Source organism: Metarhizium brunneum, chromosome 3, assembly GCF_013426205.1.
Source record: "Metarhizium brunneum chromosome 3, complete sequence".
In the NCBI taxonomy this organism is placed as follows: domain Eukaryota; kingdom Fungi; phylum Ascomycota; class Sordariomycetes; order Hypocreales; family Clavicipitaceae; genus Metarhizium; species Metarhizium brunneum.
In genome coordinates this window covers 2,326,765-2,342,195 of record NC_089424.1, presented here as the reverse complement: position 1 = coordinate 2,342,195, position 15,431 = coordinate 2,326,765, and the positions used below count along the sequence as shown (strand labels likewise).

The 15,431-nt window shown below is 49.4% G+C and overlaps 6 protein-coding genes across 6 annotated transcripts; 2 read left to right on the top strand and 4 right to left on the bottom strand.

Annotated features, from left to right (window-relative positions):
• Nucleotides 1–40: 40 nt before the first annotated feature.
• G6M90_00g059680 (uncharacterized protein) lies at nt 41–4,612 on the top strand (the record flags this gene model as incomplete). Its single annotated transcript, XM_014689051.2, has 2 exons — nt 41–4,403; nt 4,593–4,612. The coding sequence occupies 2 exons, from the start codon at nt 41–43 to the stop codon at nt 4,610–4,612; spliced, it is 4,383 nt and encodes a 1,460-aa protein (XP_014544537.2).
• Nucleotides 4,613–5,306: 694 nt separating this feature from the next.
• On the bottom strand, nt 5,307–7,021 carry cka (Casein kinase II subunit alpha; the record flags this gene model as incomplete). Its single annotated transcript, XM_014689050.1, has 6 exons — nt 5,307–5,423; nt 5,498–5,917; nt 6,031–6,225; nt 6,343–6,521; nt 6,600–6,641; nt 6,709–7,021. The coding sequence occupies 6 exons, from the start codon at nt 7,019–7,021 to the stop codon at nt 5,307–5,309; spliced, it is 1,266 nt and encodes a 421-aa protein (XP_014544536.1).
• A 640-nt stretch (nt 7,022–7,661) lies between these two features.
• G6M90_00g059660 (uncharacterized protein) lies at nt 7,662–8,228 on the bottom strand (the record flags this gene model as incomplete). Its single annotated transcript, XM_014689049.1, has 2 exons — nt 7,662–8,117; nt 8,169–8,228. The coding sequence occupies 2 exons, from the start codon at nt 8,226–8,228 to the stop codon at nt 7,662–7,664; spliced, it is 516 nt and encodes a 171-aa protein (XP_014544535.1).
• A 329-nt stretch (nt 8,229–8,557) lies between these two features.
• On the bottom strand, nt 8,558–9,171 carry G6M90_00g059650 (uncharacterized protein; the record flags this gene model as incomplete). The annotated part of the gene is made up of 3 exons (XM_014689048.1): nt 8,558–8,613; nt 8,662–8,785; nt 8,845–9,171. The coding sequence occupies 3 exons, from the start codon at nt 9,169–9,171 to the stop codon at nt 8,558–8,560; spliced, it is 507 nt and encodes a 168-aa protein (XP_014544534.1).
• A 655-nt stretch (nt 9,172–9,826) lies between these two features.
• Nucleotides 9,827–11,327, top strand: ATG14 (Autophagy-related protein 14; the record flags this gene model as incomplete). The annotated part of the gene is made up of 2 exons (XM_014689047.1): nt 9,827–10,403; nt 10,486–11,327. 2 exons carry the CDS (start codon nt 9,827–9,829, stop codon nt 11,325–11,327), a joined length of 1,419 nt encoding a protein of 472 aa, XP_014544533.1.
• A 1,216-nt stretch (nt 11,328–12,543) lies between these two features.
• G6M90_00g059630 (uncharacterized protein) lies at nt 12,544–15,267 on the bottom strand (the record flags this gene model as incomplete). The annotated part of the gene is made up of 1 exon (XM_014689046.1): nt 12,544–15,267. The coding sequence occupies one exon, from the start codon at nt 15,265–15,267 to the stop codon at nt 12,544–12,546; it is 2,724 nt and encodes a 907-aa protein (XP_014544532.1).
• Between the last annotated feature and the right edge of the window lie 164 nt (nt 15,268–15,431).

The window sequence follows — 15,431 nt, the reverse complement described above, 5'->3', positions numbered from 1 at the left end:
ATACACCACATGGGTTGCACAATCACTACCGTGTGCCATCATGGAACCCCCGGTCAAGCGGCGGCGACTGGGCGAGCATCCTCAATTGTGGGATGACGACGCGGATGGAGATGATGAGGAATGGGAGGAGTATGATGAAGACGATGACAACGATAATGGAGAGTCAGCTCCAGAGCAATGCGAAGGTTCCGTCGAGCAGGATGACGGCTACCAGCTTGCTATTGAAAAAGCTTATGCCGACAATCGATTTCGAGCTACCATGGCCCATATTTTCAGAAAATACGGTCGCGACTTTGAAGGGATTGGCGATGAGATTGATCTGTCCACCGGAGAAATAGTTGTTAATAACGGGCACATTGAAAACATGCGCAATGAGGTCGATGTGGGAGACGTTCCCAGAAGCCACAACGGAGACACTGACGACGACGATCCTCACGAGGAGGAGGAGGAAGAAGAATATGAATATGACAATGACGACGATGGAGTTTTACTAGAGGATCTCCCCGACGATGAGAGTGGCCAATATTACTCCTGTAAACAAGGAGCTAGTGACGCCTTGGAGGAGGACGACGCGAGCCAAAGTTGGACGAGCGATGCTGACGATGCCGAACCCACACCAGGCAATATGCAACTCCAGAGGCTGCAGCAATCATTCAACCCGGATCATGTCGACGCAATACCTGGATACGACCCAAAAAAAAAGGGGGGCCCAGGCCTGATGTCGGGACTTTATGGCGGCGGAGGTTTGCGGTATGCCTCAGCTTTGGGCGAGTTCGGGGCATCGCCTCTTGCTCTGGGGCCGTGGGACATATTACCTCAAACGCAGGAACGATATGAATTTCCCACACAGGACGGTTCCAGTTCTATTTGGGCTCCTGATTACCGCTTTAATGACAACGAACCTGACCAGCGTCCCTCTGTTAGAGCACGATCAGGCCCGTCAAAGATGAGGCTGAAAGCTAAAAAGCCCAAGGCTCTCCCTCCCCCATGGGTTGGAAATCGGGGAGTAGCACCTGGAGGATCACATAAACGACCAGGAGGGGTGCCTAAACAACACTACGATACGTCTTCGAACAGGAAGCAAATGATGCCTTTAGGGGACCTGTCTTGGGTCGAGACCATGGAGGAGAGTGATACAATTGATGACGCTGTGTTTTCAGCAGGAGAAGTACCTGTGTCTTCGGATACAGGAGATACAACCGACGAAGTGCCACAGCCGAAGCCGACTCCTCCGTCAGAGCCAACACCGAGAATCATACCTGATTCCCAGGATTCGTATGCTTCTCTCGGCAATCAACCCACACAATCCAGTGCCAAATCAAAACTGCCACAGCCTCAAAGGCCTAAACATCGAGATTTCAGCTCCGCCTGTGTACTCTCCGATGATGAATCACCCTTGTATTCACCACTGTTGGGATCAAGTAGTACCACTGATCCCACGGAATCCGCCAGGGCACTTCCAAACGCGACTGCTGCCCCAGCATCTGATGTTAATGCTGACGGCACAGTGGTTAAACGGGGTCGAGGAAGACCTAGGAAATACCCTCCTGGGTATCGGCCTCCTCGAACCTATCGAAGGAAACCCAAGCCCCCCTTACTAGAACTACCTGGCTTGACAAGACCTCTTACTGTGCCGACAATGTCGAATATGTCCTTCATGCCCACGATGACAACTGCACCAATGATACAGCCAAATATACAGTCAACTATACAGCCAAAAACACAACAAATTCGAACGGAAACAGCTCCAGGTGTGAAAAGAAAGAGAGGCCGGCCTAGAAAATACCCTCTTCCTGGGGCCATGCCTCAGCAGACTCCGAAGAGTCCCGCCGAGAAGCAGTCTCAGCAATCTCAACAACCGGCCGGCCAGGGGCCTTTACTTCACACCTTTCAACCCGGATTTCAGCAGCAAGGGTTTCAATATCCATTCAACCCCCTGTTCCACCAACCTCTGTTTCAGTTTCCTCAGCAAACGGCTTACCAGCCTTGGCACCCTTTGCAGCAGTCATATATTCCACACCCTATGTTCCAATTTCAGCAGCAAATCGCCCAGCAGCCGATGCCACAGCTCTGGCAACAACCTAATGTACCATACCGCTCAGCCCAACCACAGTCATCATCTCAGCCGGTAAAGAAAAAACGAGGACGACCGAGAAAATACCCTGTCAAGTTTGACTCAGTGTACCCTGGCTATGTAATGAACCGGAAGAGAAGTGCCTCTAAGAAAATGTATGAGGGATTGCCATCACACCAACAGCTACCCGGTCTGCAAAATAGCATGACTGCTCTTCTATGTGGACAGTCAGGCCGTATGATGGTATCCGAGGACGCATGGTATGGTGTTGCTCGGCAGTTGGCACAAGACATTGCCTGTCTTCAAGGTGGATCTCTATTCAGCAGCCAGTTTCAAGCTGGGCCCTCAGCCTCTAGCAAGAAAGCTTCTCAGTCATCGTCAAAAAAGACAGGGCGGCCTGACCCTGACTTCTCTGCGTCCCCGGAAGCAGACGACGAACCTGTTCGCATCACGGAATTATCAGAAGTTAGCGACATGGAGGTTACATCAACAGCACAGCTCAGCTGTCACGTCGAGCATGGCGTCCCTGTCCAGGATGAACGGGCAGTGACTGACCAAGAATTTGTCGATTTCCCTTCTGACGGGAACGTCGGGAACGTGTTTGATCCAGCATTAGGAGAGCGCCCCCCGGCTGAACTCGATATGTTTGACAATGCATCACTTGAGCCCCCCCCATTTGGCTCCGATATGATTGATCCAGCTTTAATAGACCCTGCTTTAACTGAGGAAGCACCTGTGGATTTTTCTACAGCAGAGTCAGGCACGACTGAGCGGACTTCGATGGAGCCAGACACATTTGATCCAGCTTGTATAGATCCGGCTTTGTTGGTAGAAGATTCAGATTCACCCATGGAAGACGATGACGGAGGATTCGTTATAATGCAGTCGCCACCCCGGAGCGTGACAGGGGGTGCCCAACCGACCCCTTCACCACCGAGTCCACCACCCAGCATCAAGAAGTCATCACTGTTGAAAGGAACAGACCGTTGTACCCCATCTCCAGCGCCAGAACACAATGTCAATAGTCACACTCCAACCTCTCTCGAGTCTGCCAAAGCTAGCGCCCCTGTATGGCACGAGACAGAAAACTTTGATCTCCCATCGTCTCCAGAGCCTTTCAACCCTCGAATTACAATACGAGATGCATCAGAGAAAAAACCCATTTTGGAACCAGGAGAGGCTGTTGATCACCCCCCTTCTATTGCCACACAAGGCGATTCCGACCTTGATGACTCCCATGAGAACAGTGGTCAGGCCTGCGCAGCGGCAACGACAACACCAACGGCAACAGAATACCCGGCAGAGTTACCTCTCACAGAAGCAGTCGACGCGCCAGTGAAACTGGTTGTTAGAGAACAAGAGTTGTTAGCGGGTAATGGGGAGCCTCTCGATTCGGCAGCTACATCCGGGGAAGTTGTACCCAAAGTAGTGGACTCTTGCCAGCAGCCGGATGATGAGTCCGAAAAGTCTGAAGAACCTGTTCTCCAGCCACCACAGCGAATGGAAAGACGCGAAGATGGCCCGGTTCAGCCTCTAGCACACACGAATCCATCATCAAAGGAAATCACTACACCTCGGACGCCAGAGCCACCTACGGCGGTTGAAATTACAAATCAAACTCCGGCGAAATTTTCCGAGGGGCGCTCTCCTAAGGTACCTAGATCTTCAAAAAGATGCACCCCTATTTTCCTGGAGTCTCCCATATTTGTAAAGTCACCTACTCGCAGCCCTACAAACACTCCGAGGCCTCCAAAGAGACAACACACAATAGAAAGGCGGACGATGGGAGAGCTCAAGAAAGCCATATTGCAACCACGACAAAGGGCGCCGCCTCCGAAACAAGCAATGCAGAAGCCAAAACCAAAACCGATCGAGGCGGAAATTCGTCGATCATCTATAACTGCCAAGTCGAGGACGAAATTGCCGGATGTTCTTGTGGGCAATTCTTCAAAAATATCCAGGATAGACCGATTGCCCGTGTCGAAGCCAACCATGTCGAAGTCAAGTGTGTCGAATCCAGCAGAGTCCAAAATAATGTCTCAGGCCAAGGCCTCAACGGCTATTAAAAAGCCAAACTCGAGACGTTCACTTCTGTCGTTAGTTTCAGGGGACGGCAACAACCAAGACATAGACGACGAGGTTGACGAGCTGGGTAATTTGGTGAAGTCTAAATCATCATCTTCGACCAAGTCGAACTCAATTCTCCCGACGAACGTCTCCCAAGACAAAAAATTGAAATCGGCCGCAGAGGCCAGGCAAGCACGACAGAAACCTTTGGGAGAGAAGCCTCAGAAAGACAAGCAGCCTCCAGAGGAGAAACTCCCCAAAGGTAAGGGTAGGGGAAAAGAAAAGGAGAACGGGAAAAAGAAGAAACGACGCAACGGGGATGGATGGCGCTCAAACTCTGGATCAACTTCTGGTGGTGGCAAGGAGTGTGGCATTGATGGGTATTCCTGTAACAGGGATTTTTGTTTTACTTGTCTTTAGTGTTGGGTCTTACAGGAGCACAAATGCATAGGAATGGTGTACTGGGAATAGGCAATGCAAACTAAAGTTTTTATTTCGAGGCAGTAGTACCCAATTAGTCAATACCATCACAACTAGGATATTGTTGTTTCCAATGCCGTATTATTATGATGTGCTACTGCTATCGAGAAACCAAACACAAAAAATAAGCCAGGGCTGGCCCAAACGTCCAAAATAGAACGACGGCAAAATAATAAATAAAAGGGGGAAATCAAAAAAGAAAAACCATATCTCTTCCCCATCGCTGTGTTATTTCAATTTTTGGCATTTTTTCTTGTTTTTTCCCCCCACTAACGCCTTTCGACCGCCGGTGCAGATGAAATTGAAACCCGTGACTCCTCTGCCTGCCCTGCCGCTTTGGTGTAGATTTCTTCCTTGGTGCAATGTCTCTGCTTCTTATTCTCGCTGCATGTTGTGTATAAATAGTTGGCTATTGGTACTCATGTCCGATTCCTCCGGGTGCGAGACGTCTGGGCTACGTTGTATTTTTCGACTTCAACCCCCAGAGCAGGAAAAGCCGCATGTCTTCAAGCGTGTTTATATTGACGTCCTGGCTTGGAAGACAGACAGAGGAAAGAGATAACGACGTCGACTTAAAACGCCTCAGCTAGACAAGATGTCGCGGGAGCATGAAATTTCAGAAGCCGAGACCCAAGGTAGGTCTCTTTTGTGGTGGTAGCTATGACTGCCGACTTGGGTTGGGGAGTCAAGATTTGTATGTGCCATTAGAACCCGGGTTAGCCAAATTCTGCTTGAAGACTTCGGGATCCCGGACTGGATCGAAGTAAGGGTGCGCTTGAGCCTCCTTTGCGGTGAGCCGTTCCTGCGCCAGCCACGGTTAGAACGAATGCCCATGGCGTGTTTCTTTGCAGGTCGTGCGGACGGAGAATAACTTACTTGGTGGTCATATCGCAACAGCTTATCGAGGAAGTCGATGGCTTCGTTAGAGACAAAACGCTGGTTCTCGGACGTCACGAAGCTGTGCCAAGGTTTCTTTTGGAACCGGCCGAGGATGTCGTCGTACTGTGAATCCAACTCAATCTCGTACTTGTCAAGGTAGTCGAAAAGCTCATCGGTTCCGAGAACCTTGGCAATTTTGACCAGCTGGTCAGCGTTACTGTTTCCGTGAAAGAAGGGCTCTTTGCGGAAGATCATAGAGGCAAACATGGCCCCCAGACTCCACATATCAAGGCTATAGTCGTACTCCTGGAAGTCGACCAATAGTTCAGGGCCCTTAAAGTAGCGTGACGCGACACGAACATTATATTCGGTCCCAGGGTGATAGAATTCGGCCAAGCCCCAATCAATAAGACGCAACTAGAGGCAAAAACAGGAAAAAAGAGCGTTAGCAAATGATCCGCCTCCAACATGAATCCGCACGGCTATGTTTCCTTCGATTCAGCCAAACAGACAAATCCATCAAAACGTACTTTTCTGTTTTCATGATCGATCATAACGTTATGAGGCTTTACGTCTCTGTGCATGATTCCCTTGCTGTGGCAAAAGTCCAACGCCTTCAACAATTCGTGAATGTAGAACCGCACATCGAGGTCGTTGAACTTGGGATACAGGCTGCGGAAATCGATGTTGTTAACGTACTCGAAAATCAGAGACGGTGTCTTGCTCTACACATGGCGAAGGGAAGCAAATCCCATCATATCAGCAAAGTTCCACAATATTCTCTCTCTACGACACAAGCTGCTGCATCAAAGAAAGGAGGGACCAAAGCGAAAAGATCTAACCTGTGAGTCTCTAACGACGTCCAACAGAGCCACCACGTTGGGGCCACCAGCCAAGTTCTGCAGAATCTTGATCTCGCGCTTGATCTTCTTCTTCTTGACGGGCTTGAGCACTTTGACGACGCATTTCTGATAGTTGACAACGTTAATGCCCTCGAAGACTTCGGAATATTTGCCGCGACCTGTTCAGATGGGGGAAAACGAAATGTTAACAAGACGACAGCGTAACGCGAGACAGCAAATGGGAAGCGAGGACGCACCAATCTTTCTCACGACCTCGTAGTTCTCTAGGACCCCCCAGCCTGTATCTCTCGCATGTCAGCGTTTGAAAGAGGGCTGTGTAAAACAACGAAGAGCACGTCGACCCACTGATGTTAACACTGTCGTAGTCCCAGTAGCTGCGGGGCATATTCTGGTTGACATCTGCGTAGACACGCGCCATGGTGCCTGTGCGCGACGTGTCGCACGAGTTGCGACGCCGGCGATGTACGAGGATGAGGGAGCGAGGGTTGTGTGAAAGGAATGCCCGGCGCAAGACCTCGATGTCGACGTGGTCCGGTGGTTTGGCCTGCGTTCCCGTTTCGACGGCCGCGAGATGGGTGATGGTTCGTGGTTCGTGGTGGAGGGCAAAACCAAGCAAGGTGGGATGGCCCCCAGCGGGTTCCAGCGGCTGTGGACCCATCTTCGACAGCCCTTCGCCCCTTGATTGGCCAGTGCGCCTCTTCTTGCACTAAGCGACAACCGCCGCAAACAAATCGATTTGATCTCGGTCGCCTGGTCTACAAAAACATCAACTTATTCACTACATGGCTCGGAACGTAGCAAATTATCATTATCATTCATCATCTCTTCATAATCCATAATCCATAAATTTCTGATTATACATCAGAGTATGCCATGAATTTCCTGCTCCTATAAAAAGGAAGCCCATAATCATCTGCCTGCAGATCCTTAATGAGGGCATCGACACGCCGTTCCAACTATAGATTTATCGACAGCGATTGTTGTTTGAGCCCGCTTTCATCTAGTAGTTTCTAATAAAACAATTAGTTTAAATTTAAATTCCAATGAGTTTGTGTAGTAACGCAGTTGAAGGATACTAGTCCTCAGAGAGAAGATTAAAATACTCGTCATGTCTTGATTTGCGCAGCCATCTTCATTTGAACAAGAGTCCAAATAAATTATCGGCCTGCAATCTAGATCTGCCTAAGGATGACGATACAAGGAATTTCATCATGTTGTATTGGGCCCAAATTAAATAAATGGTGTCATTCGCGTACCTTGGCAGTAGACACTCGTTCATCGTAGGTCAGGCGGTTTCCTCAATCGTAGTCCAAAGAATCCAGTCCAGCATCCACAACGTCCCATGTGCGTTTTCTCAAGTCGGGCTTAGGATTCTCCTGCTTTTCACTCCTTGCCTTCTTCTTCTTCTTCTTGCTACTGCGTGTTGCAAGGTTAGCCGTGTTGTTGTGTTCCATTGAAGTCAGTTGACTTCGGCCTGTCATGGTGCCGATTGATTTTGACAATTTGTCGTGTTCTCGTTGACGTTCAAGGTCCCTTAATTCTGAATGTCGGAATATCTCAATCTGTTCATCCGTGAGAGTGCGCTTCACTCCGTCTTCGTAGTAGCCAAGGCCGTCGTCAACGTCGCCGTTCCAATCCTCCCCTGCATTAGATTCGTATACCTCTTGCCTTTCTGTAGGATTTAAAAAGTCGGAGCCAAAACTGGCAACGGCATCAGCGGAGAAATGGCTCTGATGGAAGTCAAACAATTCGTCCTATAATCATCAGCGACTCTAGTACGCTCGCGAGCACCAGTGTGTACTCACATGCGAAAGTCGCAAACCCCCGACCAGGTCCCGCCAATTACTGGTTCCTGCTGCCGCCATTCTAATGTGCAAGAATCGATGGTGCTATGAATACTCAAGCCGACCGCAACAAGGGGGAGAAATGGCAACGATGCCGAGCCTTGACTCTCGGTATGGCAGCTGCCATTTATATTCTCTGTAGTCCAAAGGAGAAATTTCAAAGATCGGCAGGAATAGCTGCCTGGAAAATTTGATGCGTCTGTGGTGACGCGGAGAAAACAATGTGCAGTTGCAATGGATCAAGGTTCAAACGCGACGCTTCCAAAAAAAGGTCCTGACCATGGCATCCATATGACAGTGAAGTGGGGCAAGAGCAAGGTGTGCCAAACCACCACTAATTTTGAAAGCACTCAGGTGGACTTGAGCAGGGCGAGGGCACTCTCGAATGCGCGCACGACTTCTTCATCTTGACTCTAAGGTTAGTTTAAAAGCGTGTTGGCATATGAAGACTTACAGTGCTTTTGTTTCTGGGCCATTTTTTCTTCGGCCAAGTTCACAAATCGCTGTCTGGTGCGAAGCCTCTTAACAGCACGGTCATCATCGTGCGCTGACGCTGCAGATGCCCATACTCGAAAGTACTGCGACCCAGAATCAACAAACTATTGCATGGTGAAATTATCAATCATTGAGCACCTACTTTGGCAAGAGCTTCAGCTTCTTTGAGAATCTCTTTTTCTTCCTCGTCGGCTTCTTGTAATGCCTTTTCATATCGTGACTCAAAATAATCCCAGTCAAAAGGGGCCACATCCGCCGGAGGTGGACTTGGAGAAGACGTGCTGTAGTCATGGCTTTCTCGCGCTTCTGGTGGGCTATCCTGAGGTTGAGCTGGAGGTTGAGCCCGCGGTCCCATGTCTGATATAGTTACAGTATCGTCACCACCAGCCTGCTCATCTCCGTCTTCAAAAGATGATTCGCCGGACTCATCGGCTGGAGACCCTGGTGGTGAGGGTGGTGGTGGTGACATGGCGATGGTGAAGAAGGATAGTACTCGGAAAATTCTAGGTGCAATTCAAGAGCGACGATGTTTCAAAGTGGTTGGCCTTGGATGAACCATGCGAATCCGCTGCAAAGAAGGATGGACGTGCTCAAAGCCGCGAGCAGGTAAGGTCGGACACAACCAAAGTGATCTTTTGACCGCGTCGCGTGTGGCGTCAACTGGCAGCTCCTCAAGTGTGGACAAACAATGCCGTCAAGGTCTAAGGACTGCTTGCTGCATTGGTGGTGTCACTGGTGTGCCCCAAAGTCTACGGCATGGCTGTGATTGGCTGGCACCAACCACTATCGCTAGCAAACATCTTGTCAATGCTCTGGAAAGAGCGACCAAACTCCCCGCTGCACCACCACCGCAGGACACCAGGTCGTGCCTACCTTGTGGCGTCATCCGGTACTTGACCTGCACACCATGCCTTTGTCCTTCACTTCTCATCCCGTGACCGCTTCAAGTGAAAATTCCAGTCATCCGTTTAGCAGCTCATGAGCATCGCGCGCACGCAAGTAGGCAAACTCTCCACCTTTTGCTCATTCAGCACTCCGTCAGCCGTGTCCAAATGCAGCCGTTATCTAGTCCGTGACGACCTCTCTCACAGCAGGTGGCGGGAGACGAGGACTCCTACTTCAGAATGGAGTGCCACATCTGCCATCGGGACCATGATGCCCAAAAGCTACCATTTCTCTGCGCGGTCGATGCTCGCAATAGCTTGTATGAGCTTCGCGTAAATGGTTTGCAAGCTCTTTTGGAGAACGAAAGTCTCCAGGGGCAGGTCAATGAATTCCATGCCGGCTCAAGTAAGAACAGCCTTAGCGACATCGAGCAGTCAAAGGCAATGCAGCGCCTAGAAGAGGATCGGACAGATCACATCCTCGCTTCAGCCAACAAATTAAAGGAAGAGATACAGGCAGCCAGAGAAGAAATTCGAACGCGAAAGGCGGCGTTGGCTCGCAGAAGGTCCGACTTGGCATCCGTTTCAAACGGGTTGGCCGAACGTCGAGTAATGCAGCAACAAGAGTTGGATAAATCGACCAAAGTGGCCAGGTTTCGATGGGCTCAGAGAGCTGAAGCCACTGCCAACACTCGGGCGTTTCTTTGTACTCAAGCCATCAGACTATACGGACTCAAGAGAACGAAGAAGGCGGGGTCTAGTCGATACGAGTACCAGCTTGGCAGAGTGCCTGTCATTGATTTGGCTTCTATGGATTGTATGTGCAATCGAACGTGTCTTCTCATTAGGCCCTGAGGTCTTGCCCGACCAAGAGGAAGAACTTGACTGACATTTTGCAGCCTACGCTCCAGAGGTTATATCCACCTCTCTTGCTCATGTAGCTCATATTTTGATGCTTGTGTGTCACTATCTCTCTATTAGGCTGCCGGCTGAGATAACGCTCCCACACCGAGATTACCCTCGGCCGACCATTTTTAATCTCAACAATTCATATCAGCACTCTCACGTCTCATTCCCCAGTTTCTCGGGGACATCTTTACAACCTCACTCTCGGGAAACGGACTCTCAACGGGTTCCGAGACCAAGGCCACTGTTTGTCGACAAGTCGTTGACACAGCTCCTAAAGGAGGATCCGTCAACTTATTCTTTTTTTCTTGAAGGCGTTACTCTCTTAGCGTACAACATAGCTTGGCTATGTTACTGCCAAGGTGTGTCTGTGGGTGATTCGAGCAACTTTGACGACATTTGCAACATGGGACGTAATCTATACAGCTTCCTTATGAGTGCCCAGGCGCATGATTTTAATCCTATTAATGTAAAGGTCCCGGGCTGGGGGCCGAATGGCGAGGAAGTGGAAGAAGAAAGCCAGGGAAACTGGCTCGGTCGATATTCCCATGGTGGGACATTTTACTTTCTAGGTAGTTATGAGGGCACCGATTTGGTTCGAAGCTTCAAGCTGCCAAGTCCGATGAAGCTGGCAGATAAACTAAAGAAGAAGCTTATTGGGGACGCGCCAGCTCCAGACTGGGAAGTTCTAGATGATGATGCCTGGAAAGTGGAAGACTTGCCTGGGACTGGCGCCAGTGCTACAAATGCTCGAAATGTTACGGATAAGTCTACCGACGCAAAGTCGACTCCTCGCTCTGGAACGAATGGCTGGACCAAGGTTAAGCATAGGTAACGGCGTACAAGATTCAGAAGTCCCGTATGGATGTAATGAATGCAGGTGCATCGTTATAGAGTGCCGATAGTGCCGTATTTATGCATAAAGCAACCCTGAGGCCCTTTCAATGTCCTCGCGTGTGATCAGCCGGGCTCTCACTCTCTGTGTCCGCTGTATACTTAGCTATAAGTTTTTTTATTGGAATCACTTTTATCGGTCTTCTCTGGTCCGCGTTACCCATCCCCTCGGCTCCATCCCCTCGGCTGCTCGTGTACTGGTCGAGGACAGCCGATTCAGACTTTTCATTCCGTCAGACGATCTCAACTGTCCATCTCTCTCGATGGAACCCATGGACCGAGTTCCATGCGGGGTTGAAGGAGCTCTTCCTGTCTTGTCGTGGAATAGTCTGGGTGGTCGGCGTTTAGCCTTCATACAAGTCTTCTTCACTCTTTCTAGTCCTCTAGTTTCGGAAGGTCCTGGTAACTTGGGTCGTAGAATGGTTGAAGTGCTCGGACCAGCAATAGGTTGGTAGGCGAACCATCGTGCATAGGGTTGCCGGCTGGGAAACTAAGGCCACCCATTCTGAGGGGAGCAGGGGCTTCTTGGCCCGGCTCCGGTGTATGTGTTGATGCCTGCGATGTGGTAGAGTTGATGACGCTCCCACTGGGAAGCACGGGACGACCTATGGCCACTGGAACGACTAGCTCTCTGTGCGCCTTATCCTTTGGCTCTTTTGGCGTATCACTCTATGTGGAGGACGATTCATTCCCATGTTCTTTGGAGATTTCAACGGAATTTTCTCGGCTCTTCTGTTCCGGAGTTGATTTCGGTGCAAGCGAAGAACCCGAGGATTCTTGAGAGAATGGCTGCGACACCTGGTCAGGTTCATTTTCATGGTCTAGACGACGGCTCGTTCGTGGAGCAAATGGAGGCATTTGGTCCTGAGATTCTGCCGCAATATCGCCAACCTTGCCTCCTCGTGAACAAGGTACATATTTCCTCCTCGTCTGTTTCTGCCTCTCCATCCTGGTGTGTCTTAAAACACTTCTTTCCTGTTGTATCGTCGCCATGAAACATAACGGGATTGTCTGGACGGTCTGAGCTATTGGTCGAGGGGCCTCCTTCGACTACCTCGTCATTGCTTACCGGACCATCGGATAGGTTTTTACAGTTATGTGAGAATATATCTACCTCGCTCTCCTTTTCTTCCAGTGCGCCTATGACGTTCTGTGTATCAGAATCTGCATTGTATGCTGCCACCAGTTCTCTTTTCAGCTTTTCGTCTTCTTGGCGTTGAATTTCTTGAAAATCGAAGCTGGTCTTTGGTCAACTGTTTGAAAACCGGCTTCATTCGCTGAGTGGCTGATGCCAGTGAGATAATGGTGTCGAGGTTATGAAATATCTTCCTTGGTTCCTTGATTTCATGAATTTCGGTGTTTTGTACAGCAGACATGGTTTCTTCCTCATCACCATTCCCCGAAAAAAACTCGATTTCATCGTTTAAGTCGGCAACTTGGCTACCTCGACTGACCGTGTCAATCTCGCCCATAATAACAGCTTCAGCGCTTTCTAGTTTCGCATGGCTCGTCAGGGGATCAGAATCGGCTATTTTCATGGCCTGCATTAAGTTGCATGAGTCAATTGGGGTAGGCGTCTGCTGAGACATCGTGTAGGCAGCGGCTTGATCATCCGATATTCCAGCTAATGTGACGCTTTGAACCCATCGATCAGCTACCCCCGGTGTTTGCATATCCATAGTTTCCAGTTTAGAAACATCAAAAAAATTAATCATTTCGACGTCTTGCTGAAAGTTTGGATCCTCCACATCATCCGTATCCATGACTAGGTCCTCCATATCATCCGTATCCATGGCTATGGTATCTTCATATGGACACCATTCTTCGCCCCGAGACACATCCGGATATAGCCCATCAAACATGTCGCAATCTTCGTGAGAATCAATATTCATTTCATCGCTCTCTTCTTGGAATTCAGGCTCAAAGAAGTCTTCCATATCTTGGTCCCCATCTTCCTGGGTAATGGGCTCCCAGAGTTGGAAGAAGGCTTCGTCTCTCTCTTTGTCATTCGAATCAGACCGTGGATTGCTTTGCGATATTATCTCAGTTAGTGCTGAAGCGTTTAATTTAAAATTGGCATCATCTTCGAATGAGTCACAACCATCGTTGACCGTAATTTGTAAATTTTCGGCGGTTGGCTCAGATTCTGGCGTACCTGGCAGCTGTATCTGTATGGTCATCTGTATCTCCCCTGGCTTTATAACCTCATCTACATCTCTATCATCCCTGAGCGCAGGGGGAGCAGACCTGAGTGCGAAATCGGGTTCTGCGGGAGGGGTAAATGGTTTCTGTGCGGTATATTGGAACCTGTCGGGATCCGTTTGGTGGTCCTCGATGGATACAGCTCCATTTTCGGGAGATCTATAGGTCTCTTCTGAGCCGTACCTGATTTTGGAGTGATTTTCCTCGAGTATGGGCTGTTCCTGTTCTGTAGGGCTTGGTGTTAGCTGGCATTCTGCCAGGGGTAAGATCTGGACATCTTTTGGCAAGCCATCCAACACGTCGGGGTCCATCTCAGAGACACGCCAGTGTTCTTCTATGGCTGTTCCAGCAGCAGCCATGGTATCTTCTTCTTGTGTATGATCGGTCTTCAACGTGATCGGCCCCTTTCGCATCTCTTCATCTGTAGTAAGTGATGTTTCAGGGCTGCCTACATATTCTTTCTTCCCATAATCATCAGCTGTCAGCTCATTTTTCTCATTATTAGCCGCATAAATAGGCGAAAGCTCTAATTCCTCAGAAGCACGCACATATGCTGTGTCTTGTTTCTGATCGTCCGGAATCTCGGTAGACCACAAGAACTTTGCTCCCTTGCCAAGACGGGCCTCAACAGTCAAATCAGGCAATGATATACCGGAAACCTTGATACATTCGTTGTTCTGGCGGCAACGCTCGCCCAAGTCGTCAATCAAGGCTCTCCCATACGTACTAGGGACTCGTAGGTCATTCAACTTGGTGCCCATCTTACGCATTTTCTGAAGCGACAGTTCCAGAAGATCCAGAAAATTCGGCTTATCTGTATGGGAATATTCCACAAAAATCAATACACTTGGTGTCCTTCTTTTCCCGTCTATATCGGCCGCCGGTTGGCCATCGGGTCCAAGTCGCAAACGGTGAACCACAGGCCCTTTGTGATACGTAGCCCGTCTTTGTTTCCTTTTGTCGAGGATTTTGGAGTACTTATCCCAGCCCAGATGTGTAGCACCGTCCATTTGTGGTAATAGAGTACGAGTTTTCCAGTCATATTCTGGGTTGTCGATATTTGCATCGATTCTGCCGAGGTTGATTTCACGCAACAAGAGACGGGAGGCATGGTCAAAAGCTGACTGCGGAGGTGTAGGCTTGTAGCACTCGACGACATATTCCGATAGGCTGATATCGACCTCGAATGCATCGTTGAAATCCTGGGCGGCTTTGGCATGTATGTCTCTCAGAAGACATGGGAAATGATATACAGTTCGGCATAAGATTGGTGCAGCGAACCAATACCACAGCTGATACAAATCGGCTGAGGTAAACCGGACTCCATCTGGTCTGCCCCTAGTCGTGAAACTGAGAGGATCGTGGTCCGTAAGGAGCACAAGCCAAGCAGTCAGACCAACGAAGAAGGGAATGCGATTGTTCAAAATGCACCGGATATAGGGGAAGTAAAGCAGTATCCATATGCACATGGACATGGAGAGTCTCCAAAGCAGCCACGAAAGGCGAATAACAACAGCAAATAAAATTTGTAGGAGAACCGCTCGCAGGCTGATTTCTTCTTCACTTGGTAGGTTTCGGCTTGGCAGGGTCTCTGTCGGTTTGTCCATGTGAAGGCTGTTGAGAAACTGATCAATCCGTATCAGCTCGTCGAACATGGCGCTTTCTTCGTTCCACGTCATGCTGTATTCAGATGTAACGGCGAAGACGACGCAAGCGAAGTCAAAGGATAGAATTGCGTGAGATTACCAGGTTCTGGACACTCATAATAGCTTCGGCCTGTGAATGTTGTAAAGTTATATTCAAGGGGAGGGGAGAGAAATGCGAAGCGGTAGAGGAGAAAGAG